The 27,780-nt window shown below is 39.1% G+C and overlaps 1 protein-coding gene across 1 annotated transcript; it reads right to left on the reverse strand.

Annotated features, from left to right (window-relative positions):
• Positions 1-870: 870 nt before the first annotated feature.
• Positions 871-21,346, reverse strand: ugt8 (UDP glycosyltransferase 8). The gene is made up of 6 exons (XM_044028840.1): positions 21,155-21,346; positions 10,627-11,456; positions 8,960-9,102; positions 3,784-3,860; positions 2,719-2,938; positions 871-2,479 (listed from the first exon to the last, which is right to left on the reverse strand). The coding sequence occupies exons 2-6, from the start codon at positions 11,452-11,454 to the stop codon at positions 2,098-2,100; spliced, it is 1,650 nt and encodes a 549-aa protein (XP_043884775.1). The 5' UTR covers positions 11,455-11,456; positions 21,155-21,346; the 3' UTR covers positions 871-2,097.
• Between the last annotated feature and the right edge of the window lie 6,434 nt (positions 21,347-27,780).

Genomic DNA, 27,780 nt, shown 5'->3' on the forward strand with positions numbered 1-27,780 from the left:
TGTTAATTCCTCAACAACTTTGACTGGTTAAGTAATGACATTTTTCTCTGATACCTTCAAATTTTCAGTGTTGTTGTTTGTCTATAGGTGAGCCATTATAAACATTTGTAAAAAAGAAAAAAAAAAAACCAGAAAGACTTGTGAAAAGTATGTGTATTGTAGCCTTTGCTGCTATAAGGAGAAGAGCATGTGCAGCATGGTGGGTTCATAAACTGCAAGTCCAATGTTCATGACACCTGCCACTATGAAATGTCCATAACCAAGATACCAAAGATAACCTTTCGCCCCATAATGTGTTGTGCTGTTTGACTCCCTGGATGAAGGAAGGACATTTTCAGGGTATGGATCTATGTCACTCTGACATATTACTCAATGTGTATATAGTGGATTGACATGACTATTTAACCCTTCCCTCCAACTGCACTTAAATTAACCAGACATGGCAGCTTTTAATGACGCCGACCAAGAAACAAGCAAAATAATGTGGAGTGAACCGACATATATCGGGATGCTTAAAAGAAAAAAAACAACTAAAAAAAAAGAAACTATTGCTCAACTAGGTTCAGTCTTATTGAAAGAATATAAGGAATGTTTCATGGGCATAAATATTATTTGATGAAACAAACTCAGAATAAGCACAAGGTGGGTTTTACAGGACTCAGTGGGATAAAACACATGATCTGCCCTCATTTCATCCATAAAATTCAGCTTATGATCTATCTATCTATCTATCTATCTATCTATCTATCTATCTATCTATCTATCCATCGATCTGTCATACACATGCACTCATACAGTGGTATTCAAGTATTCTGCATACACACATTTGCATTTTGAAAAGGCCACAAACAGGATGAGAATCATTCGCACTGGAAGTTAATAGAATTGTTTAATGTCAATCTAAATTGTAAATAGGCCTTTAACCCAAGGAAGGAAAGCAGTGTCATTTAAAACTAGCACAAGGAAACATGTTAATTATATAACAAATAAATCTCAGAGGTATAATGTACAGAGCCAACCGTCACATTAAAATGGCAATAAAGTGATGAATCACTGATTAATAAATAGAATTAAAACAATGGGACTGATGAAGTATGATGTCTTCGATCAATGACTCACCCCAGACCATCTGACTGGATGAGCTGGAGCACATTCCTGAACTGGCCCTGCCCATCCACAGTATCAACAGTAGTTGCAGCAAAACAGCAGTGCAGTCACAAATGTGTTCAAGTCTGATTGGGGGGGTGAAAACAAAGCCACAGGACACTGTGGGGACGGTGACTGTGTCCGATGAATGCACATTTACAATTAACAACGGTCCTGTTCTTTTTTTTTTTTTTCTTTTACTAGTATTGAAGGACACAGTGTTGTGTATACAATTGGCTTAGCAAAGGAAGGGCACGTGTACCACCATGTTGTCAAACCACCATGTTGTCAAACCACTAACACATGTAATAATTTAAAATTCAAAAGGTTCATAATTAAAATGCATATTTTTTACAGGAATAAATAGATTTGTCCTCTATTTACATTTTCACCAGACACAGTTTGAAGCAGAGTTTGCAGTTAAAAATATTAAATCCTAAATAAGTTAATTATTTGTTTTCTTTGCTTTGTTCTGAGGATGTTCTGAGGGGTTGGCGCTCAGGTTTTTCCCTCTTCATCTTTCCAGTGGTATTTCGGGAAGGCAGTGGAGAACAATGCAGCAGAGAAGACGCACATGGAGAAACAATGTCCTCCAATGTGTCTTTCCGATGTTTCTTCCTCAATAACTCTCCAATTTGGTTTTGTGATGCAATTGCTGCTGTTGTTAAAAGTCTTCGTTAAATTTGCCTCAGTGCACATACACCAACACACACACACACACACACACGCACACACGCACACAGATTCTAAGCATCCAATTCCTCGTTCTGTCCCCACAATATGCATTGTGTGTTCTTCTACGACCCCCTTGCTCACTCCGAGTAGCAGTTGCCTCTTGACACAGACCTAAGAACAGCTTTTCTTCTCAAGCTTGCATAAATCCACTCAACCAAACCTAGAGCCGAGTCCTGGAGGCAACTTCTTCCTCGTCTCTGTTGGCCATATAAAACATTAATCAATCTTCTTCTCATTTTTCAAGGAGCCATTGCGTTTGTGTTTCCCATTGGCCATGCTCTCATTATGGCAATGTCCATTGGCCATGTTAGCATCATCCCTGGCGTGACCACCTTCTCTGCTTTGGTCCCTGGACTTTCCTCTCAACCAGCGTACCAAGTGGTTCAGAGCAAAGATGGTTAGAGCCAAAGCAGCTCCCACAGTGACAAGCACATCCAGCAGGAAGTACTGGTAGGGGGAAACCTCATAAACAGCGGAGCGCAGGTGGCTGGCACCGTTGTGACGGAGGATGTAGCTGATCCAGTACGCGGCTCTGGTCACGGGGTGGCCTGGCTGGTCTTTGTGAATGTTGGAGAGAAGACTTGCTTGCTGGCGGTACCTTCATGCGGAGACAAAACCACACAGAAATGAGTCTAATTGGACTACATTTAAACTAGTACGGCAAAACACAATAAACTATTTAAAAACAATAAATTACAAATTGTATGTAAATCATGAAATCTAAGAGCTGCAATGCCATAAATAGTCACCAGATGGCAATAAAGAACATTGACATGATAATGCAAAGCTGTTTGTGTGTGTGTGTGTGTGTGTGTGCCTCCATGGAGGAAATCTCACCTGGTGTCTTTGATGACACTGGTCAGGGCTTGGTACAGATCGTCCTCGGTCATGTACTTCCAGTGTAACATGATGCCCATACCTTTGGCTGACACACGAGTCATGGTGTCATAATGGTCTCCAAACAGGGGCACACCTACCACTGGCACCCCATGGTACATTGCCTCGTAGATGCTGTTCAGACCACCGTGGCTCAGGAAGGCCCTCGTGTTAGCATGGCCTAGATGACAGGATGAAATTGGAGTTTGTGAGTGAAGTGTATTGTTTGGCTGTTTCCCTTTTTTTTTTAGAATAGGAAATCATGCAATAGAAACCTCAGACCAATGATGGTGGGAGAGAACTCTTACCACTAAGAGGAAGAACAATTTGTCCCATTTGAACAGTTGCAGTAACACAATGCCTCAAAGGCATAATAAGAATTAATTGACTTCCTATTACTTAATAACTCACATGGATATTGCAAGTGGCATACTTTGTAGTATCAGAATTTGATGATGACATGTAGACAACGTCTAACCAGTGTTTGTGTTTTGGTCCATTTAATTCCATTTACGTAAAGTGAGTCACACGACAGAAAGAGAGCTGTACAGTATATATTTGTTATGACTTGTCCCTTAAACGTGTCTGAAAGCCAGAAAGGTAAAACAACATTTCTCAGTATTTGGAGTTTTGGTTAACCAAGTGTTATTACACTGTCGCAGACTACAATGCATGATGTTGTCTAACATTCCTCATTGCTGACTGGCTCACAGTGGCTTATTATGACAGAGTTATTAAACAGGTACGAGAGAAACCCTGCCTACTCAAAACCTACCCCGCCACACCCCAGAGAACATCTTGCATAAAAACAAATGGATCAACATGGTGTCAAAACATGTCCTGGACCAGAGATATTAAGACATTTCAGCTTTAGGCAAAGCTTGTGGGTTCAAACCACAGGGTTTGCAAACAGGTTGTTGTAAAATAAATGTGTTTCAATACCATATATCATACATTGATTCAGTTGAATAAACTGCTGATAAGATCAGATAGAGAATATATCGATAAGATATGAAATATGCTCACCTAATAAGTCATTCTGAGGCATCCAGTCAACAAGTTTCGTGTTGTTGCCAAGGTTACTGGGAGGTACTCCAGAGAACCTAAGGAAAGAACAAATAATGAAGGATGGAAGGAGATGCAATCTGAGGCAGTTCTTCAACATCTTAGTGGACCATGTTTTCATGTGACATTCAGCCTCGTCAAATGCAGTCAATTGTTGTGCTAATGCTGACAACCAGATAGTCTTCACTACAGCTCTTCAGTAGCTCAGTAGTATACATTCTGTTTACTGAGAACCAGATTGAGACCAGACTTGATCCAGATAACAAGTTCAGCCCCCCAATCCATCACAGGTCACTAACAAACATGTTATATAAAAGCTATATTATACAATGACAGTGTCACAAGGGGATCTGATTACCAGGGGAACACTGGACGGTCAATTGATAACATTTGCGTCATTAAATCCTACAATAGTATCGCGTGATGAGTGGAATTACTTACGTATAAAGTGACACAAGACAATGGTCAAACTACAATGTTCGGAACAATGAAGCCTCATACTCTCAGCAGTTAACGATTGACTAAAGACTCAAAAGAGAAAAGACTCTTATGTCTTCCTCCCCACTCCCTCTCTTTACTTACCACTATCCTCTTTCCAATCTTTTTTTTTCATGTTCAACTCTTTGCCCATTTGGCCACATTCCTCAGTTGGGGGCAGCCCACTGAAAACAGGGACTCACTGGAAAACTGGAATGTCTGGTTATCCAGCATTAGAAGTATTTGTTGACTGTTAACTCGATTCCAGAGGACTTTTCTTTGCATTAAGAAAGTCCAGGGACCAAAGCAGAGAAGGTGGTAACCAGGGATGATGCTAACATGGCCAATGGACATTGCTATAATGAGAGCATGGCCAATGGGAAACGCAAACACAATGGCTCCTTGAAAAATGAGAAGAAGATTGATTAAAGTTTCATATGGCCAACAGTGATGAGGAAGAAAATGCCTCCAGGACTCGGCTCTAGGTTTGGTTGAGTGGATTTAAACGAGTTTGAGAAGAAAAGCTGTTCTTAGGTCTGTGTCAAGATTTTGCTTTAAACCCACTGCCTTTTATTTGAGCTGGTGATGACTATGTATTGCAGAGCTGGGCATGATACAACCCCCCAAGCCACATCCAACCCTTTGGCCATTCCTGACCAGACAGGGTAAGGTTAATTGGAAATTAGAAAATAAACGTAAACAACTTTTTTAAACAACTTGAGCAAGATACTCATGCTACAAAAAAAGATGTGCGTTTAGTTTGGAAAAAAAACGGTTACCGTGTTTAGGATTACAATTTGAATTGCCATAAACGTAATGCCGACTCAGAATCATAGTTTTTTGGAATTTTGATTGAATAAACATTATAATTGTGGACGTTTTTACTGAGACTTCTCATTTTTTTTCATTTAAACATTCATTGCAACATAACTTGTATTCTTACAGTTGCAGCTTGTCAAAACGGTGACATTTTCTGTTTTTTATAAAGCGATAAAATGAACATTGAGCAGAACTGAGCTCAGCCTATTGGTCAAACCCTCAACAATATTTTCTCTTTCTCATGTGGCCCCTTGGGAAAACTAATTGGCCACCCCTGATGTACATACATTTGCTGTGTGATGTAAATGCATCTGCTTATGTATGTGGCTGCGTGTGTGGAAGCATTTTCCAACAAATGCACCACACAGTGCACATGCACGCTACATTTCGACCTCCATCTTCTCCACTTACTTCCCCCTCTAACCCAAACTATTTCATCTCTTTCTCTCCATAACAAAGCACCAATTCAGTGTCCTGCCAATCAAAGCCTACATTCATGCAGCCAATTATCAATGACACGATTCATTTGGCTTGGTCCTTGTCCCTCATCAGCCCTCTTCCTTTTCCATCGCCTCAGTTCAGAAGGGCCACTAGAAGCCACTTTCAGATGATTTCACCTCACCTCATCTCACCTGACCGGCAGACGTGATCACGTATCTGTGACTCCACTTTATTGTCATATCTAATGATCACAGGTCAGTGCTTGAGAACAAAGGGGTGTGTGAATCACTTTTACAAAAAACTGTGTCAACAGATGTGATGCCAAGGAAAATCTTACCCATAACAACACACGTCACACCACATGACAAGCTTTCTGACATCCATTAACTTCCAAACAAACACCTCATACCACAGCCTGATCCTCCCGGGTCCAATCAGTGATTCAAAATCTACAACTCGGTGACTTGTTTGCCGTCTAACCCAGTTTCCAGTATACTACAGCACAAGCATCATTGTTTTACGCCAACATAATTATTCATATCGTAGTTAGCAAATCATTTGAGGAAGTCGTTCTATTTTTGATTGTTCAATGTCAAGTATACTATATTGGACCAAAATCATATCTTTAACTTCTCATCCTTGTATTAGAGTAGAGTAGTTATTTAATATTTTTGATGCTATCATTTGGAAATGCTCCATCTTGTTTTAATAATATAGCAGAGTAAATATTTAGTGATAGCTATTTAACTAAAAAATATTAGGCTTTACTAAACAAAAAATTATACAACAAATCAAATCAATTCAGCCCTACATTGTTTCCTCGCATCTGTACAGCACTAGCACAGTACCCTTTCAATGTCTGCCTGCTTTTTGTTTTACTGATATCTCTTGCATTTCTAGTCCAAACAACGTCCAACTCGGCACTGGTACACACGCTTTAATTAGAAAAGTCACCTGTTAAGTTTTAAAGCTTGTCAAGCGACCCTTTGGACAGTTTTGCCATTAACTGACAGACAGACACACGTTCTTTGCATTTGTAGATACAGTGCTGAGCAAAAGCCTTTGGCCACCATCAGATTTGTTTCTCAATCACTTTATTGGAAGAAATCAAGAAAATATGAGGAATAAAAAAATGTTATTAACACATTTTTAAGAAAAAAACAGCTTCATATTGCTTGATATTATTTGTAAAAAAACCTATATTTATTCTAGTATTTCGAGAGAAATATCTGCTGTGAAATTACACCAGGTTTGTTCAAGACATGCGTAAACATGACATACACAGTAAACTCATTGCTAACGCACAAGACCAGCTTTCAGTCACATCATTCCAATCTAAATGCCAGTGATCAAATGAAATGGATCAATGACTCAATCCGGATGAATTCAGTAATGCAACAATTATGATGATGCTCATTAATTAACAACTTTTTCTAGCACAGTCATCAAGGAGAGATCAATTGTGTGGATTAAGCAGTGTATGTGTGCTGTTAAAATGATAATGCACCAGCCACTATAAACTCTGAAAACAGGGACATGTTAACCATTAACACAGCCCAGCTTTATAGCTATAGACATAAAAGTAAGGGACTATTTGCTATTTAAATATGTACCAGAGCCTATGGCCAGATACCTGAATATTTTAACATGCACAGTGTTTACAGTCTGGATGTCAGGTTCACTTCTCTACAAACATTGATGAAATAAAAAAAAAACCTTTATGGTAATGTGTGTGTGAATGTGGTCGATTTAAACATACTGAAATGAAATGAGAAAAATGAACACTTTCATGGAACAAATGTCAACCAGTGTGGCTCAGTCTCACTTTCCCTCCTGTTACATTTAGCATTTTTCCTTCTGTGGTCATACACAGTGGAGAATTGCTTTGGAAGTCTTCCATGTAAATGATTACTAGAGATTAGATTTCCATCTCACCTATCTGTCAGTGGCAAAGCCTTTTAGATATCTATGAAGAACATTATGTCATCTATTCATCCTGAACTCACAGTTTGCAGTTTAGTGGTCTTAGAAAGAGTTACAAATATATTGCAACAAGTACACATGTGCCCCCTTACCACTGGTCAAAAAAAGAACTAAGAATAAATGGGCTTGTTTTGTTTCTGTTGTGGTAGTTAGTGGCACAGGAGTGAGGTAAAACACCATAAAGTAGACAATCAGTAACAGTGGGAATGCTGTTGATCAACCGCGTGCACAAGTCTACCCATTCATTTTAGTGTGAAAAAACACTTTAGACCAGGGCTGAAGAAATAATCAATTTCAAAATTGCAGTTTGAAGCAATGCAATTAACTAATTGCAAAAGGCTGCAATTTAATTGTTCTAATGTTGACTTCTTTATGTTCTTAACACAGTGAATATTGGAACTGAAACTGGATTTAAAAATGTAAGACATTTGAAGAAATGTCACCCAAATCGTTCAGTCTTACGTTAGACAATATATTAGGTCACAGTACTAAGTGGAACATAACAAGACAGAAAAACAGAGCTGTTGGTTCTGAATGACCTCTTTGCAGCCATTGCTTGATCCAGGTAGAACTGCCCTAAGACAAGATCTGCTCCTATTCAAGTCTGGTAGATTTATTGGCCTCTTTAGTGTCCCCTCTCACGTGTGTATTTACCCTTCCCACAGCTGAAATAAATGACCTTTAGTGTCATGTGGTCATGCCACTCTAGTTACACCTACTATAGGACAGACGTGTGGGTTATTATCTGCAGGTTTATGACTGAGGCTCAGCAAGGTCTACAGTGTGAGTAACTAAACTTAAATTCTAAATGAATCACTTTTATGCAACTCTTCATAAAACGTGTCACAATTACTCTGTTAATTGCAAGAGATTCTTTTTTTTTTTTTAAATTGACGCAGCTGCTTTTTGATGGCACAGCTGTAGTGAGGTGTAACCATGCTCTTCTCTTTAAGGTACGCAAGAGAAAGATATTTTCTGTTGTCTTTAAAAAGGGAGTGGCATGTTCACTGGAGAGAATGTGTTATATTTAAAGTTATTAAACACTAAAATGTGATTTTTAAAAATGCTGCCTTAGTGTTAATGTATTTATTGTAATTAATCACAGCTATTTCTGCAATTAGTCTGCGTAATGTTTTTATTATTTGAAAACCAGATATCACATATCAATAAAAAATGACTGAAGCCATAATGATTAGTGTTTATGATTATTCAGTCAGTGATGCTGGATCAAGTCTGTTACAAAGTATAAACATGTATAAACACACTTATTATTTCATAATAAGTAACCAGAGTATAAATAGTGCAGCACATGCTGGTGGTTTATAGTATACATATTTACACAGTGAGAGCGTTCACGTCCAGTTCTACCGACAGATGTGTACAAAGTGGGGTCAAAGTGAGAAAATAGATACTTTACCTCCAGATGACGCGCTGGGGCAACCTGGCGAGGGCTCCTGCCAGTTTGTGAGCGATGTCATGAGATAGGTACTTGACCCCGGCTCCAAACGACACAACCACAAAGCCATGCTCCGCTGTGTCATTCACCCAAGCTTCAAAATCCTGTAGAAATACAAGGAGTACAACAAATAAAAAAAATTATAATTTCATTGCATTGCTGTCAGTTTAATTTAGCAGCTAAGCTCAAAAGATTTTTTTATTATTCATTTTTATAAATCAATCAGTCATGTGGGTCTTATTTAATGTTACTGACTGACAATTTTATATGATGTTGAGTCAAAACATACACAGGAGCGTGTGTTTGTGTTTGTATTTTGTCTGGTAAAATTTTTTTGTTGATGTTTTTTTTAATTACAACACTAATTTGAGAAAGGTAAATGAGGTTACATGGACTGACAGTGGGTGTGGAGAGTTCTGGGAGCGGCCATGCTGGAGTGACAGAAACGGAGGACAAATTTGGGAGGGGCGCCAATAGTCCAGCTGCGGCAACTAAGGCTGGAACTGGCACGGAGCAACCTAAGGGGCACACTGGGCTCTGTGTCCCAGCTGCACAACCCTACTGTCTCTACAACGCAGCCTCAGTGACCCCATAAAAGAGTCTTAGTGTCCACAGCACCCTGCCAGAACAATGGCCTCGTTCTCCCTCCACTTCCATTATAACTCCCTCCACACAGCATGACACAATGCTCTCTATTGGCAGGAATGGCATTCCAAAATCCTCTGCAGTAGATACCGACAGCCTGCGCCCTCGGCATGCGAATGCTGGACTAAGCCCCGTCACCACCCGCCTCTGCTCTCCATGAATCCCCTTCCTCTCTGATCCAAAAAACCTACCATGTCCATTCAACCCAAACCCATCCTCACCCCAGCGTCATCTATAAAGGCTCGCTTTGTAGCGGAATGTGATAATAAGATATACCAAGTGGTAGCAGAGACAATGGCAACAAGCAAGTGTAGATACAGAAACACTGAAACTTAGTCAAACTTGAACTGAGATGTGTGCAGTTACTGTATGTAACTGCGCTCCATCATACATGTTGCAGCCAAGTCCCACGGCGCTATGTGTATAATCGATTTCCGCTTCAATGAGTTTTAAATATTTTGTGAATATGTGTATATATATATATATATATATGTACACACATATGTATATATATACATATACACATATATATATTAATAAGACAATTAATATACCTACATTATACTTGATGAAGAACAAACCTCAACCAAGTCAGTATGAAGCATGCAATATGGCTAAACATAAATTACCATACATTTGCATGGGCTCACAAACACTGCATCATCTAGGCATTTTATTGTTTTGCAGTGCGTCTGTCACCAGTCGCACGCAAAAAGCATGTCATGGAGAAATAATGGATGTCAGGAGATATTAATAGGACAATCTTCAAGGCTCAGATATGAACTGTTGTACATAAGTATGCCCTGTATGATTATCAGAGAATAAACGACATGTAAAATGATAACGTGGTATAAAATGACTTGCATTGTGAAAGACTGTATCTATATCAACCACTCCTACTCCCATGGACATACAGATTATCAAAACACGCTACAAGAAGTGTGAATGACATAACACAACTTCAGGTACAAATCAGTACTAACCTGAGGCAGTGGGTTGGGGGGCTGGGTGAGGATGCCTCCTATATACACCACATGTGGCAGGGTGGGCCTGGGGAACTCCAGGGCCATGTCAGTACACAGCATCCACAGCCGGCTGCCTTGGACCAAGTCAGCCATAGCGACTTGTGGCTTCACTCCATGTTTCTTCATAATCTTGTCATACTTGGGTAATGCAATATAATGGACTCCAAATCGTTGCACCAGGTAAACAGCAGTGTTTGTGATCCTCTGCAGCAGAGACATGCGATCTGTCAGCAATGAGTTGAATTCAGGTACATAGGACAGCGGAGCTGGGGCACCAACTTCAGCAGGGTACCACAAACCTGTGCTGAACACGGCATACTGCACGCCCAGGATATGAGCTATCACAAAACCACACATCTCATTTGGGTCCACAAGCAGCAGGTCGAACTTGGCCTCCTTGAGGCGGGTCATTACCTCAACATTGCCAACAACAGCATCACAGTTCTGAGAGTAGTGGTCAAGAATGTCAAACAGTTCCAGAAATGTCGGATGGCCCGAGAAGATGTTACTGACTTTGGACTGAAGGAAATTGTCTGCAGTGCTGCTGTTAAAGATCCCGGTATAGCGCTGAAAGTGGTAGTCAGGAGAGTCGGGCACTTCACGGCCTTCTGAAACCAAAAAATGGCTCTCGTGGCCTTCTTGGAGAAGAGCCGTTGCCAAAGTCTTGAAGATGTAGAGATGTGATTCGAACATGATGGGTGGGACCACGATCACTTTTGCACATGATGCAGTGGGACACCAATTGAGGAGGCCAAGTAGGAGGAATAAAGACGAGGGTAGTAGCATGGCTGAAATAATAAAGACAGAAGTAATGTTAGCAATGCATGTCAATAAAAAGCTGTAAAAACAATACATATTTAATACAATAAATTGCATTTTTGAATTAGATCCTAATGTGTAAGGAGGCAACAGTTAGTTGAAAGAAAAAATCTCAATAGAGACTGACAAATCAATTAGTTGTTAGTTAGTTTTTTGGATAGAAAATAATTAACAGCATGTTTAAGATACCATTAATGCTATCAAAACAGAAAATGTTTACTGATTGTAAACCTGTCTGAAAAAGATAAAAGATCAAAAGAAATAAAAATCACATTCTTGACTTTCAAATAACGTTGTCTCTTCCATAATTGTCACTCTGCTGTCATGTACAACATCCAACGCATCACTACCAAGTCTAATCCCAACTGATCAATCATTCTTCATCCTTCAGCAGTCTCACCAGGTCACCAACCAACATCACCGCCAGTGTCTGAACTTTGAAGGATTACGTAGTTGCTGCTCAGAAGTAGTAGAAGCAGTAGACCTTAGCTTTGTTATCGCCCTCTGTGTCCCAAGTGCCAGACACTAAAAAGTCATGTAGGAGCCAGAGTTAAGTTAGTTTAAGTTCAGGGTTACGCCAGGTGGTTGATGCAAGATTTGACACTTGTTACAATGTAATTTATTAATAGTAGAAGTAGTTAATTGTTGGCCTTAAGCCTTTGATTAAATTAAAGGAAAGGAACGTGGCTTTGTGGCCTTTCTGATGTTATTTTGTCTTTGGATAAAAGCTACCATGGAGACTTTGATATCTTTGACGGCTATGATAGATAAAGGAATTCGAAGATATGTACGTATCTCGCAGTTGGATGCATGTGTCCGTTTAGAAGCTGTATTCTAGGTTTTGGTATAATCAGGTTTTTTTTTGACCGTCAGGTCACTACGTGACATTAGGTTGCGTTGTCTTACTCTCGGAATCTATAGATCGTCATTCACAAACTGGACATCAAGGGAATATTTTTTGTGTCGTTGATCCTCGAGAAGCTTGGATACATGTGGATAGAAATGTTACTTGGATGTACGGCAAGTGGAAATAAATGTGCAAACCCTTCACACAACTCTCTCTCACCTTTGTGATTGATGAATTACAACAGTGCCTACGAGTCAAGCCAATTGAAACCTACTTACAGCTAACGACTATTCAGTGGCTTTGGAATTAAGTGTACTTTCGCCACTACCAGTCCCATTCTGTTTAATCTGCAATTAATCATTCTCATTCACTAGTCTCCTCTGGATGAAATACTGCATGTTTGGTCCAACAATTACATTAAAGATACTTCAAATGCTGCAAATACTAACTTTTTAATGTGGTCTAATAAAGATACAATGTTGATTTACTTCATCTGAACATTTCAGTAGGCACCACAACATTCCACCAGGATTTTCTGGGTTGATAACAACCCTACATTTTTCTGCTCAGCAATTTAGCAGTCTTAATTAAACATTGATATTTTCTCTTCGTCCCCTCTTATCGTGCACAGTTTTCATGACATGGTGTGGGTAGCACCAACGTCATTCTAAACATTCATGTTCTTTTTGCCAACACAAAGACCTATTATCTTGGTATCATGGGGCCATGTCATAGCCTTTGTGCACTATGCCTACACTCATTCTGATTCTCACTTGGTTTAATATTCAACACTGGAAACGTCGTTAAATATCCCTTACTTACCTGTGTTTTTTTGTTTTTTAATCATAGTCTCACCTTCACAATCACACTCCATGAGCAAAAGTGTGATTGTGGATTCGGACTCAGACATAAAGGAACTAAGAAAGTGATTCACAAAAAAAAAAAAAAGAAGCTCAGAACATTGAATGAGTATTCCAAATGTCTCAACAGCATGAGCTTAGGTTGCAGCAAGTCACTTAATTTTTCACATATCTACTTTACATGAACCTGCCCCCACCCAATTTTTTTTGTAACATTGCATTCCAACCAACATGTAGTATACTAGAACACATTTCAGACAAAGCCAATGAAAACTGCTGTGCACTGACTGTGAAAGAGGACTCTTGCCTGTTACAAATACATAACCAGTGGAATGTCACAGATCTCGCCTATAAGGGGTTTAAAGGTCAGGTCAGTGTGCATTTTATTCCACTGGATACTTGGGAAATGGAAAGTCAAATATGGTCGAGATTGAGCCTGAATCCATCCATATGTGTCACTCTGGTGACCTTTCATGGAACACCCTGCCACTCGTCCAATGGATGCTAGGACAAGCTGTCATTCTAACTAGTACAAGTGGTTATTTTCTGCTGTCAGCCCCACAAGTATTTTCATCACAGTAAGGCTGCAAAAGAAACACTCTCTTATGACACAGATGTTTGTGGGATACACAGGTGTCACCTTAGTAACCTGGTGAAACGTGGTGCATTTGCCTTTTGCTTGTCAAGGGGGTTTGCATCCAGAAGGGAGAGTTCTTAAAGAGAAAGTATTACATTTCTTCAGCTTCTGCTTCAGCTTCTGCTTCAGCACTGCTAAATGCATTTGCATAGCTTAATAGAATAATAAGGCTGTTGCTTGAAAAATCAGATACAAAAGCGAGAGCGGCGCAGTCAGGACATGCATCTGTTGTGACTGCATCGCAATTGAGATCAACACATACAGTATAAACTTTTTGAAAAGCAGCAACGTGTCCTTTGCAAGTCGGGCCAGAGGAGTAGGTCAATCTCCCCATTATCCAGAGAAAGCTCCTGAATTATTCGGTAAAGGAGCGGATGCACAGAGACATGACAAGGTTTTTGGGTTTTTCAGTTCAATTCATGCTTCAAGCTGCAAAGCTGGCGTGAAAGAAACACAGTGCTGATAATCCATTGTCTTTGTTTTGATTATTTTTCTTAGTTTAACTTGTTAATTAATTCAGTTGTCATAGCAGCTACCAGGTTTTGGTTGCTTATTAACAACGGATGCAACAGGAGCACGAGCTTCAAGCGCCTCAGGCATCGTCTGTGCATTTTTCATGCTTTTGCCATGTGTTTCTGGGCAGTCCTTCTTCAGACAACTATTGTGTTTCTCCCACAGGAATTGAATGGAGAGGGCGGATGAAAGACAACAGAATGAGCACATAATATCAATCCAATCCAATTTATTTATAAAGCACTTTTAAAATAACACCGTTGTACAAGTGCTGTACAATAACAGTGCAAAATATCAAAACATGAACACAGGCAGAGCACAACAGCTTCCATATGTGAGAACAAAACATGACACACATGGCGTATTTCCACTGGCTCTACTCGCCTCGCCACACTATGGTTTAAGTAGCATTTCCACTAGCATAGTACCAGGTACCAGGTTAAAACTACTTAACATTTCTAAAAACGTGGGTTAATCTCCAACAACTACCAGGGAAATCTCTACATTTAACAGAGGAGTCTGGTGTATTTAGGGACAGCACAGAAATCAAGCAGAACAGTGCCGAACTGTAGATAAGTTAAAACTACTTAACAATCCTAAAAATGTGGGTGGATCTCCACGTGCTGTAGGGACCTGGAGGTTTCACACTCATATTACATTACATTACATTACATTACATTACATTACATATCATTTAGCAGACGCTTCTATCCAAAGCGACTTACAAAAGTGCATTTAAACATTTGGGTACAAATAAGAGCTAGAAGTAAGTAAGAGCTTCAAGTAGAACAAACTATGAAGTGCTATGACCAATATTCTACTTTAAAGTGGAGAGGGATACAGGCTTGAACTACTTAACAAGTGACCTGTAGAGTGGGGAGCATTTAGAACGCTTTTAACAATTTGATGCAATGACCTCTGGAAAATATTTCTATTTTTGCCTTTAACTGTGTACTGTAATGTCGTCAGCTGTCTTTTAGCACACCAAGAGACACCTGCAGCTCGTCTTTCTTCTACTTATGCTCTGCTCTCCTGCACACTCATCTGACAGCTCAAGTGACATCATTTTACCAGGGCTGAGGTGTAGGATTGGGGTGCCTGGTTTTAAGTGGAACTACTTCATCCTGGGTTACTGCACAGATGGAGTGAAAGTACAAGGTCAGCTCCATGGTATTTAATGAAGAGGACTACACAAATAATCTGGATGCTAGCGACATAATTGCCCAGAAGTGCATGTTTTAATCAGAACAAATAAGAGAACTATCAAAGAGAACAGGCATATGATCAGAGAGCAATGCATCATAAACCTCCAGATTAGAAACCGATACACCTACATAATAACACCAGTGTATATGTCATGCCACCAAACTTAAGACAACACCGGGGTGAACTTTCCTTAGCTTCAGACTACAGTCGGAAAGCACAGGGGAGATGCTACTTCCAGGGCCAGACCTATAGCTGCTTCAGACGAACTCCCTTTCTCTAACAGACAGATAGTGAACAAACGGACACTAGGCTTCCGACAGGCAAAGAGCAAAACACATCCGTGCCTCATGAAACTCTCTTTGCTCTGCCCAGTCGCTGTCCTCACGTGTCTCTCACACAACACATACACACACACACCGTCTCTTTGCTCAACCCTCACCTTGATCCCCACACACACACACACACACAAGGCACCACTGCTCTCTTACAAGAATAAGCTTCACAGTTAACTCTTATCAATGGCACTACATATGATCTACTCATCATAAAATGTGTTGGGTTTTTTTTCCTACCATAAACATAATTCTGTAATATATTGCCTTCATTCTTTGTTTCATGGTGTGATGCACGGTTCTTAAAGTGAAGGTCAAGACCTAATTAAAATGCCAGAGTTTACAGAAATAAAAGGTCTCGAATTGGAAGTACTTTGGCTTTATTTCTCTTAATATTTGAATAGGTAGATCTTCCCTTTATTTACGGCCAAGGTCAGGGATCTTGGGCTCAAAAAGGTTGGTGACCACTGCTCTAGTTAATTAATTCTCAAAGTACCTAAAATGCTTAACTGCAATCAACCAACTGATGGTTTATCATTAACATCCCTACTAACAATCATTAAGTATCACACCTCTTCCACTGTTCCTATTGGCTCAAAAACATACAAAGTGGAAGGACAGAGCTTAATCCGCGGGGGCAGTCCGTGGCCAAGTCTGTAACCAGAGGGTCGCCGGTTCAAATCCCCACCCGGCCAAAAAGGGCTGGGGTACCCCTGAGCAAGGTACCCAACCCCCAATGCTCCCCGGGCGCTACTCAGTGTGGCAGCCAAAATGCAGAGGAATACTTTCCCTAAGGGGATTAATGAAAACTAACTTTTAACTAATGATGTAGAGCTGGAAAGAAAGAGTCCATTCTCTCTCAATCTCTACAAGTCAGAGATTCATCCAAATTATTTTGAAAGAGTTGTTGCTTTAACGGCTTTAGCTTTACCAATAACTGTTGTGAGGACGAAACAGAACGGTGACAACTTACAGTTGAGTACTCTCTGATGATGTCATTACCATTACATCTGAATCTACACAAAAGGGCCTGGCCTATTGTTTCTTCTGTTAGCTTCCACACAGGATTATAGTATATCAACCACCTGCTCGTACATAATATGGAGTTTCTCTTTGAAAAGACCTGTGGCCTAATAGGAAAAGGACTCACTACGGACACATTCAGTTCAGTATTGTCCTGAGGATATCGTTAACAACACCTCTCAGTCCAGACTGTTGTTGGTAACTATAGAAACCAACCACTGTCTACTGAGGGCCGCGATGCTTCATGACTTGAGTTACTAACATTGGAGTCTGGTTTCCGCACACACAGGGAGGGATGAGGAAATTATGTGAATTAAGCGAATTAAACAATACAAAACAATGGGAGGACCAGCGTGGAGACAGAGAGGGGAAATAAAACGTGTAGCATACTGTAATATAGGTCATGATAAAGTACACATAGATGAATAAGATCGAGCAGTTGCATGTAATCTAATCAATGATTCAAAAGCACTACATGGATTTGCTTGTTGTATAAAACACTATGTTTTATGGAAATTGCCCTTTATTTGCATAAAATTGCAAGGGTAAAAATTGAGAGTCGGGCAGTTTTTGTGAAAGCAACTGCCACTTTTAAAAGACAAAATTTTGTAATAATTAACTCTCTAATCATCTCCAATTCATTGGCTTGTCTTGACTTGTTTTCTGTTGAGCGTTATTGAAAATCAAACCAGTTACAACTTTTGTAGAAAGGAATTTCTGTCCATAATAGTGTTGTCACAGTGAGACAGGTAGTACGGTGAAGATGCAAGGAGTAGAGGTAGCAATTGGATGTGTTAAAACAATACAAAAAACATCCAAAGCAATGGACAAGAGGTGAAGAAGAGAGTACATGCAGTGTGGAGTGGATGGAGATGAGTGTCAGGGGTGATGTGTAACAGAAGGACAGCAACAAAAGTGAAAGGGAAGAGCTACATGAAGGCAGTGAGGACAGGATGCGTTGTGTTAAGTTAACATGTTATCTCTGCAATGAAATTCTCTTTTCCATATATGCCCTGGAGACAGGGGTACTGTCTAAAAGACAGATGGCAGAGCTGAAGACGCTGAGAGCCAATCCTAGCTGACATACGACAAAAGGCAGGGCACACCCTGGACAAGTTGTCAGTCCATCGCAGGACCAATATACAGAGACGAACAACCATTCACTTGTAACATTCACACCTACAGTCAAATAGTGTTCAATTAGCCTAATTATGTGTTTTTGGACTGTGGGAGGAAGCTGAAGAACCCAGAGGGAGCCCACAAGCATACAGGGAGAACACTCAAACTCCACACAAACAGTTCCTCGGTCGTACTACTTAATTGGTATCGCACTCTGTAGAGTTTTTGTATTTATTTTTTTAGATATATGCATATAAATTCTTTGTGGGTTAGAAAAGCAGACTCAATAAAAGAGAACTTGAGGACACTTCTGCTTCCAAACAAATACACAGCTTCTCCTCTTCATGTTGTTTTAATTAATTTCATATAAATGGGGCGGGAGGGATAGCAGCTGTTATCAGTGACTAAACATTCCCACTACATGTTGTAGTTTCCATCTATTAACAATAAAAGTTCTTCTAAATACATAATTTATGGTCTTGAACTCCAAGTCCTAACCCTAACTCAAGTCCAATATCAAGTAAAATGCACCCAAGTCCAAGACAAGACCTTCAAAAGTAGACAAGACTGGTGTTGATCTCGAGAACTACAGCACTACAATTTAGAGTGACACAAGACAGTAATGATGCAGTGATTATCACTCTCTAATACCACAATCGAGACCAATATTCTCTTGATATAGCACAGCAGGGAGAGCAGCTGTGCTGCTACACAGTAGGAGTCCATGAGCTCAGTGAGTCAAACGCAAGACAGTTCAATCAATTTTCAAGGTTAGTCTGACAGTCATCATTTTTGTTTGGATTTTTTTTTATTGAAAAAATCTAAACCAAAAAGAAACTTGGTCACACAGCAGGTCCAGAGCCTTTAGATCTTGAATTTTGTAGAAGACAAAAGAAAGTGGAAAAAAAAGCAATGATTTTCCTTTGCCATGGAACATGAGTTGTTTATGATTGCAACATGCTCTATTTGCATGCCCTCATCTCATAAAGCTTTGTCAGCAATTAACAAAGGCCAACATGATGACTATAAGAGAAGTCTTCTTTTCTCTGTATAACATGTTGAGAAAACACCACTCATTCTCTCACATACAAAAAGAAATTCATACTTTTTTTGTATCAACACATAATACAGGCATAAAATGTAATTTGCAAAATAGCCTACAAAAATACAACACGAAAAAATACCACCCACCAACATCATCTCATCACTGTTCTCATTTAACAATACAGACCAAACGGAAATTCCCCATTCCATTTATAGAACAAATTCCTCAAATTAGGAAAAAAAAAAAAAAATCTATTAAATGTTACGTGTTGTTTCATCTCTCATACTACCTCCACAACGGAGCCATCAACACACAGAAACAGGTCAGACAGGCTTTGACTTGTCATGTGCAAATAGCTGTTGTGGTTGTGATCCTTTTAATGTAGCAATATTTTTTTTACATACAAATCTATAGTTAAACTGGAAATTTTAGCATCAAAAAATCAATAATTTATAATGAAATGAGCATAAAATCCAAACTAAACTACTACTAGGAATATTGGATGTGTATGTGTAACTCTGTGTGGTCCATTCCTGGTCAGTATTTCAGTGAAACTAAATTGGGTAGGTGGCTAAAATTTATGTTGAATCGCAGCAACGAAAGTAATGGGTCTGTATGAAGATGTGATCCTTTGACTGTTCTTCTCTCATAAAAGCTCAATAAAACATTTCTTCAGTTATCTGCAGTTGCATTTAAGCACTTCCTTGGGAGGAATACATGTATGTATATACATATATATATATATATATATATATACATATATATATATATATACATATATATACATATATATATACACACATATATATACATATATATACACAAATATATACATATATACGTATATATATATATATGTATATATATATATATGTATATATATATATATATATATATATATATATATATATATATATATATATATATATATATATATATATATATATATATATATATATATACACATACATAAGCAAACAACTTACACCATTGTGTACACAACGTTTTAGTGACAGATTTTCCCTGTTTAAGTAAATTGTATCCTTTTATCCCTGGTCAAAGGCACTGCCCACAACAAATACAGACATTTTGAATGTTCTAACAACACTGAATTAGTCTAAGGATTCAATTAATCTCCATGAATCTCAACTGACATGCACTTCAGAGTTTAATGTACAAATTGGCCTTGTCACCTGTTGCCTGCAGATTTTTTTTTTTTAACATCAGGTGATCATTTTGCATGAGTCTTCACTGTTTAACAGGGGTGTGGTTCACCTTAACTCTCTGAACACACAGTACAGCCCAGTGAACATGTGGAGTTTGACAGCAATCTTTTTTTCAACTTTCCAATGGGTGTAATGGAATCATAAAGTGATATCTGAGAGTCAGAGAGCGACTGTTGAATTTGGTGATTAAAACAATGATGTAGTGCCAGTAGAGTGTAATCATTTCTCAAATCACTTTATTGGAACACATGCAGAAAACACAGGAAACATGTTTGCAGAGTGAACCCCTAAGTTATTGCTATAGATAACCTGTGTTTGTCCTACTATTTCATACTAAAAATATATATATTTGCTGTGAAAAATGTTTGAGCATTGCATAAACATGTTGTATGAGTTATAACTCTTTGACAGTCAAAGCTTTACAAACCTAATGCCAACAGTCGCAAAATTTGACAGACATAAAAACAAAAACTGCATAACTCCATACAACTACATAACTACATAACATAGTTTGAATGTGTTTGGGATTTGCATTGTTTTAATACCAATACTAATACATTGCTGGACGGTTCGGCTGATACGTAAAGTCCGTGAACGCAACACAACAACCTGAATACACCTGTGTCCCAGGAGGTTATGACTGTCGTGCCCTGAACGGTAAAAACTGAGGGGTGGGGGAAGCGCTACCAAAGAGTTTCAATGTGTCCACTTCGATATTATCAAATCACTTCTGGTAGAGATAAAGAAAGTAAGACAGAGGAGTGAGTCTTCTGTGAGAAAAGCAGGTTTTTTTGTCGCTGCGGCACCTGTCGTGACACGCACCTGGCTAGCTTTTTTTTCCCCTTTTTTTTTGCCTTACCTTACGACTTGAACGTTGCACAGAGAAGTTGACGGGCTTTGAAACTGAAGTAGTCCTAATTTTCTTGAAGAGAGCTGAAAGTGTCGGGGTGATGAGGTCGACCAGTGAAGAGGACTGTGGACGTGTCCCCGGGTGTCGAGGACGGGCAGAGGGAACGTTAAAGTCGCAGCGTCTTTCACAGCGGAGAAGGTAGGAGGCGGGACATACTGCGTTTGCGAGATGGAAAGAAAGGGAGTGGCAGAGGGGGGGTGAGTAGAGTAAAGGTGGAGAGGGGAGGGTGAGTATCGGGCCACATTGGCCCCACTGTTGCCTCTGACGTAACTGATTCCATCCATGTTGTCACTGTCAGCAGTTGGGATGGATTGATATCATCAAACTTCCGATATAAGAGGTCAACAACTTTGATAAAACAAAAACTTCGAAGTGGGAGTGACAAATGTGGAGGGCAGCATCTCTCAGTACACATCCTGCTGTAAATTATAGAAGATGTCCACATTTATCTTGTTGAAAACTGATGTTGATGCTCACAATAAATGAAAATTGTAGATAGATAGATAGATAGATAGTTTTTTTATTTCAAACACGTGTGCAACATTTTCAATGACTACACATACATTTTACATGAAATGGAGCAGGCAAAATTCTAAACTTATATGTTTCTATTCCTATTACACACACAACTCAAACAAAAGTTATACTGTATCTCATCACCAAATATTTACAGTATTTTATACAATGTTCTTAATGTTCTTAGTACAACACAAGAGTACGTCTGGCTTTAAACGCGACCATTTCCATCACCATCCTGGATTAAACTGTTGTTCATCATCCAAGCCCAGCATGTGTTCACTACCAGTGTGTTATAAGGATGGGTTAAATGCAGAGGTCAAATTCATTAACACTGATTTGTGTGTGTGTGTGTGTGTGTGTAAAAAATAACGTAAAATAAAATAAAATAAAGTAATTGTGAGCCAAGTAATGGCGAAACAGTTCAGTCTGTCCTGAGTAATGTAAACAGCTCCTGGTATTACTCTAGTTTTATTACTCAAACTTTATAAATATCTTGATAATTAGCCAAACTGTAACATTTTCCCACCATCCCCAACATTTTCTTCATCCATCTTCTTCTTCTTTGCCCTATCCCCTGTGTCCTCACTACATTCATCCAAAAACTTATTTTATCAACAAAATACAGCAAATTTACATTACACACTCCACATAAAGTAGAGAAATTTGGCAGTGCTCGATGAAAATGCCCAAGGGGAGGGCTGGGAAAAATGGTTGGGTTAACCCCCAAGAGAGGACTGATGTTTATCAGACATCAGGAGAGGTGGAGATAAAGAATTTGAAGTGTGAGTTCAGTGCAATTCTGCTGATGCTGAAGAAGGAGATGTGTTTACATGGTAAACACACACATGCATACATGCACACACACTTTAACTGAAGGGAGTGCTAAGGGATTTGGGGTTGGGTGGGGGCTGCAAGGCAGAGCCATACTGTGTGTGTGGTTTAACACAAATGGATGATTCTTCTTTAACAACCATTTCTTTGTTTTTGCATTTGCATGCACACACACACACACACACACACACACACACACACACACACACAAATTCACTGCCCTCACTCTCCCATTACCTTAACTATGCGTCATCACACTACAGTACGCCACACTGCTACTGGTTAGTGGGCCTAGGTGTCCTCTGTCCAACCCACAGAGTCACTCTCACTCAACATGTGTCTCCATCCCACTCTTTACCTGTTCCACCCGTCCTACCCCCACTTTACTCTTCCTCTACTGCCCCCCTTCTCACCCCTCCCCAACCAAACACACACACACACACACACACACACCCACACCCACACAACACAGATATCAGGTGTGTTACCTGACCTCCATATGAATATTTAATCATCCTGGGACACCCAATCTACAGACCATGAAAGAACTCTCCCATGGAGGATTGTGGTGATGGTCATTGTGTCTCTGCTGTGGGTGAGAAAAGAGAGCAAGCGTGGGTGTGGGTACTTGTCTTTGTTACCTTTTTTAGGTCCTTTTCTGGCATAAACACTGAAACGGTGGCCAAAACCGGGTTCTCATGGATTTCATTTATGGGGAATTCATTTATGAGGAACTGGTTAAGTTTAGGGCTAAGTCTTGTGTTGTTGTTTGGGTAAGGTTAGGGCTTTTTAAGGCATCGATTGGTTAGGGTTAAGGATAGCTGTGGTGAAATGAATAGAAGTCATTGTGGAGTCCTGAAAAGGATAGTGATGTAAACCTGTAAATTACGGAGAAAAAAAATCGAGTAACATAACAACAATTACTACATTTTAAGGCGAAGACATGTTTTAAAGGCTGAGGTTAGGGTTAGGTTAAGGTTAGGATTAGGCCAGTAGTAATTCTGGTTAAGGTTACCAGGAAGTCCATAAAATGTCCTCTGAAGTCATGGAAACCAGTGTGTGTGAGAGAAAGGGAAAGAGAGACAGAATCTCTATTCTGCCCCCTTGTGGATAAACATTAATAGTACTATTCTCAGCTGTATTTAATTTTTAATTTATTATTTTCTGACTGTTTGTTCAATAAAACATGAATCTTCTTGGTTTATCTCATGATACCTGGTGGATTAACAACATTTACACAGAATGAGTCTTTTATTGGTGAGTGAAGAGAGAATAAGAGCAAAATTTGGACATGAAAGAACAGAGCGTGTCATGATAGACACATTGTAAAGCTCTTTGAGGCAAATTACATCAATTAAATAAAGATAAAGATTTGTCCTACAAAAATTCCGATACGTATAGAGGTTTTACCTTAAAAAACGTCCCAGTATTTTCAGTATAAAATATAAATCTATCTCAAAATCATCATTTCAGAAAATGGTCATCCTTTCCAGACAGCAAACAACAAACAATAAGAAACCTTACAAAGCATCAGAAGCTTGATTTATTTTCTCCAGATAGACAGACAAGCAAGTTAGATGCATGCAAATAAATTCATCTAGCACAGGGTCACTTATAGTTCATCTTTTAATACTTAAGTAAGGCATAGGTAAATGTATAACTGCACCAGACTCCTTAAATACAATATTTTATACAGACTGAGTAACTTGACAATAAATATATGAAATGCTGAGGGCAGAGCGGTTATTTAATTGAGAGACACAGAGAGATGTGTGGTTGCAGAATATGAATAATGTGTCACTTCATGCAAGACTAAATCCCTCACAAACATGTGTCTGATCCTGGGATTATGAACAGGATCTGGTTGCAATATCTTCTGTCTTGACTCACTCTGAGACTCTGCTCACTCACAGTAGTAGCGATTCATTATAGGCGTGGTCATTCATTGTCAGTTTCAGCTCTTAACACGTGTTAACACAGAAATACCTCTTCACTGAAATCCCTAGAGACATGTTTTCTGCAATGAAATTGAAGTGAATTGAGTATTGCATTGTATACCTTAAACACTATCTATCTATCTATCTGTTTTTTTGGGATACTATAATATCAGAACACTATGATAAAGCTATACATCTCTACTTTACAATGGTGTCAATCAAACTGAAGGGTTCCCTCTTGGTAATAATATAAGTTATGGCTGAGTTGTTGCATCAGATTGCATTCATTTTACAGAAAGACTAAGTCTTGTTGACACATTTTGTGCTTATTGTAATGTGCAATCTTTACCACAAGGGGGAAGCCACACACAAAAATAAAAACATCTGCTGCACATCCTCCTCACTTCATTTAAAATAAAAACAGTGTCTACATGGAAAAAAAGGAAAAAATCTGCACACAACTGCTCTTTCTATTATTTTTTATTTATTTTGTTTTTGAATGTGTATTCCCACAGTCACAAACACAAAGAGGCTCTGTCCTTGTAAACAATTTTAACACGTTTCATGTGACTCTCTTTGGTCCTCCAGCCACAAATCAAAGACTTCCTGTTGGGTCCCCTGACTTGACCATAAACACATTGCTGCTCAATGGAGATTGGATGCACCATGTGAAAGCTATATTAAAATGAAACCCCACGGCTCGTTCTCTACAGCTTTGGAAGTCATTTTGAAAACATGACAAACATAAACATCTTGTGCCGAGGATATATTGGGCTCACCTAATAAAAAGTTATGCAAATATCCGAATGTGATTTAAACATTCCCTAACCCTAACCCAAGTCAAAAATAATCCATTGATCTGTAATTTATATTCTATTCTTAATCTCAACCTCTCTCTCTCTCTCTCTCTCTCTCTCTCTCTCTCACACACACACACACACACATACACTCTCTTCTTTTCTCCTTCATGCTCTGCTCACAGGCTCTGTAATCACCCTCTCGGTGTTAGCCATTTTGTTTCCGTCTGCCTTATCTTCTCTTTGCAGTTTCCTTCTCTGTCATTATTGTGCTATTAGCTTTTCATCCTGGGGCTAAAACACAGGACTCACACTGACCCTATAGTCACAGCTATGCTAAAATGTCTGCTTTGCAAGATAACACTATCCTAACACACACACACACAGGTTTGGACAGCTATTCTTCTTAGGACACGTAACCATTCTGTAACCCTGACCTATTGATGCCTAGATACCACACTTTAAATCTTAGCCCTAAACTTAACCAGTTCCTGAGAAATGAGGTTCTGCCTCATTTGGACCCGGTTTTGGTCCCCATTCTGGTTCTGACAAGGTCAGTGTTTATGCCAGAAAAGACACACACACACACACACACACATACATACATATATTTAATATCCACCTCCACATACAGTAAGAAACTTCCCATACACATTTCTGTTTCCTCGAGACTTACATAAGTTTCTCTGTTCAGCTTTTTATTTATACACACCTAAGTTTCTCTCACCTCTGCTTTTTACTATCACTTCTCTTTATCCAATTTAAGGAACATGAGCATGAATGAGAGTTTCATATTGCTGCAGGGTGGGTTTCTGATGTCCACAGTACTATTTAATGTAAATGACAATTATCCTGCTCAAGCAGCTGCACTGAATGTGGGAGAGAAAAGAGCTTCTACAAGGCCAAGTGTGTGAAAACACACTGTAAATGTTTTAAGGAACATTGGAGATTGTCTCACAATGACAAGTCAGAATGCCTCAGCCCCATCTAGCAACATCCTTTAAATTAAGTTAAGTTTGTTTTCAAAAATTAAGTTGTGATTCATTTATCAAATGTGCACTGTATAAAAATCCTTGGTTTTGTAGAAATGGCAGTTAACCCTTAGTGCTCTCGCGGCACAGCAGGTTCACCCTTAGTAAATTGTCTAATACACAACTCCTTATATGGACATCCTGTGTGTGTGTGTGTGTGTGTGTGTGTGTGTGTTTATAGGTCACATATTCAGGCTTTATAAAATGTGTTTTTTTCATCTTCTTATGTGTTGTTGAGTCAAAGTTGTGATTCATTTTATATCAATTTTTATTGGTGATATAAAGTAGCAATAATTGTGCAAAAGTCACAAAATAAGGCATTTTTTTCTTTCATTTTTGTTCATAAAAACAAGCCAAGCAAACTTTTAACTGTGACATATTTCCAAATTTCACAAATTCCATTGAATTTTAAACATTTTGAGTACTTCTTGCTCAGGTGTGTTTATATAGTTGGTCAAAATCGTTTTCTTCTTATCAGATTGCCTAGTTTGTGCTGAAGAAAATGGTATAAGATGATCCATATTGCACATAGTAATGATAAAAACAGCCTTAATGCTCTGTGTAATAGTCGGAATTGTTACATAATACACAAATTTGTTTGTGTCTTGATTTAAAACGTAAATTGGGTCTCAATTTCTAATCATCTTTAGAAAGTGGATCCTTATTTAAAAGGTTTTCGAAACCTTTTATATAGCCTAGAACCTAGAAGGACATGACAGGGCCCTGAGTGCATTCCTTTGGTAGAAAATACTAACTTCCCTTTTCATAGATCTCCCTTCACCCCAAACACCATCACCTCATCCCCCTCTGCCCTCCATTTTCCTCCTTCCCACTGTCTCAGTGAGCAGGTGCACAGTGACAGAACCATTGGACTGTGAAATCTCCACTCCTTGAGATATGTTTCATGCCTCTCCACACACACACACACACAGTATATTCTATGTGTCCTCATTTTATTCAAAGCCTTCCATTCTCTAGCTGTACGTGGTCATCTCTCGCCCTGTGTTGCAACTGAGCCAACACTGTAATGTTCATGAATTTACATAGAGGAGAAAGAAAAGCTGAAATGTGAGTGAAATGAATGAAGTCCACGCAGTTTCATTAGCCAGTGTGTGTGTGTGTGTGTGTGTGTGAGAGAGAGACTTTCCTGCATATGTCTCTGACCACATCTACATCTTTAATGTCTGAAACTGAATAATGTATGAGCCCCCTCAGCTAAAGGACACACACACACACACACACACACAATTTAACTCCTTCCACAAATGTCGTAAAAAGCCCAAACTAAAAATGACCACAAGGCCCTGAACATCTTGTCATAATCACCTTGTGCCAGTCTGAGAGAACACAACAACGGATAAAAGTAAACCAACATCGCCTCCCCACTCTGCAACCACAGTCTCATAACTACAACTCATTTCCTGTTTACATTCAGCACACTTCCGGCTTGAGTGAACACA

This window comes from Solea senegalensis, linkage group LG6 (genome assembly GCF_019176455.1).
Source record: "Solea senegalensis isolate Sse05_10M linkage group LG6, IFAPA_SoseM_1, whole genome shotgun sequence".
Classification (NCBI taxonomy): domain Eukaryota; kingdom Metazoa; phylum Chordata; class Actinopteri; order Pleuronectiformes; family Soleidae; genus Solea; species Solea senegalensis.

Bases quoted from the DNA above. Each gene is read 5' to 3' on its own strand.
- ugt8 (XM_044028840.1), bottom strand. From the start codon at position 11,454: ATGCTACTACCCTCGTCTTTATTCCTCCTACTTGGCCTCCTCAATTGG. The intron at 3,861-8,959 runs GTAAAGTATCTA...TTCTTTCCTTAG, and splicing joins CCCCAGCGCGTCATCTGGAG to GTTCTCTGGAGTACCTCCCA. The intron at 2,939-3,783 runs GTGAGCATATTT...CCTGTCATCTAG, and splicing joins GCCTCAGAATGACTTATTAG to GCCATGCTAACACGAGGGCC.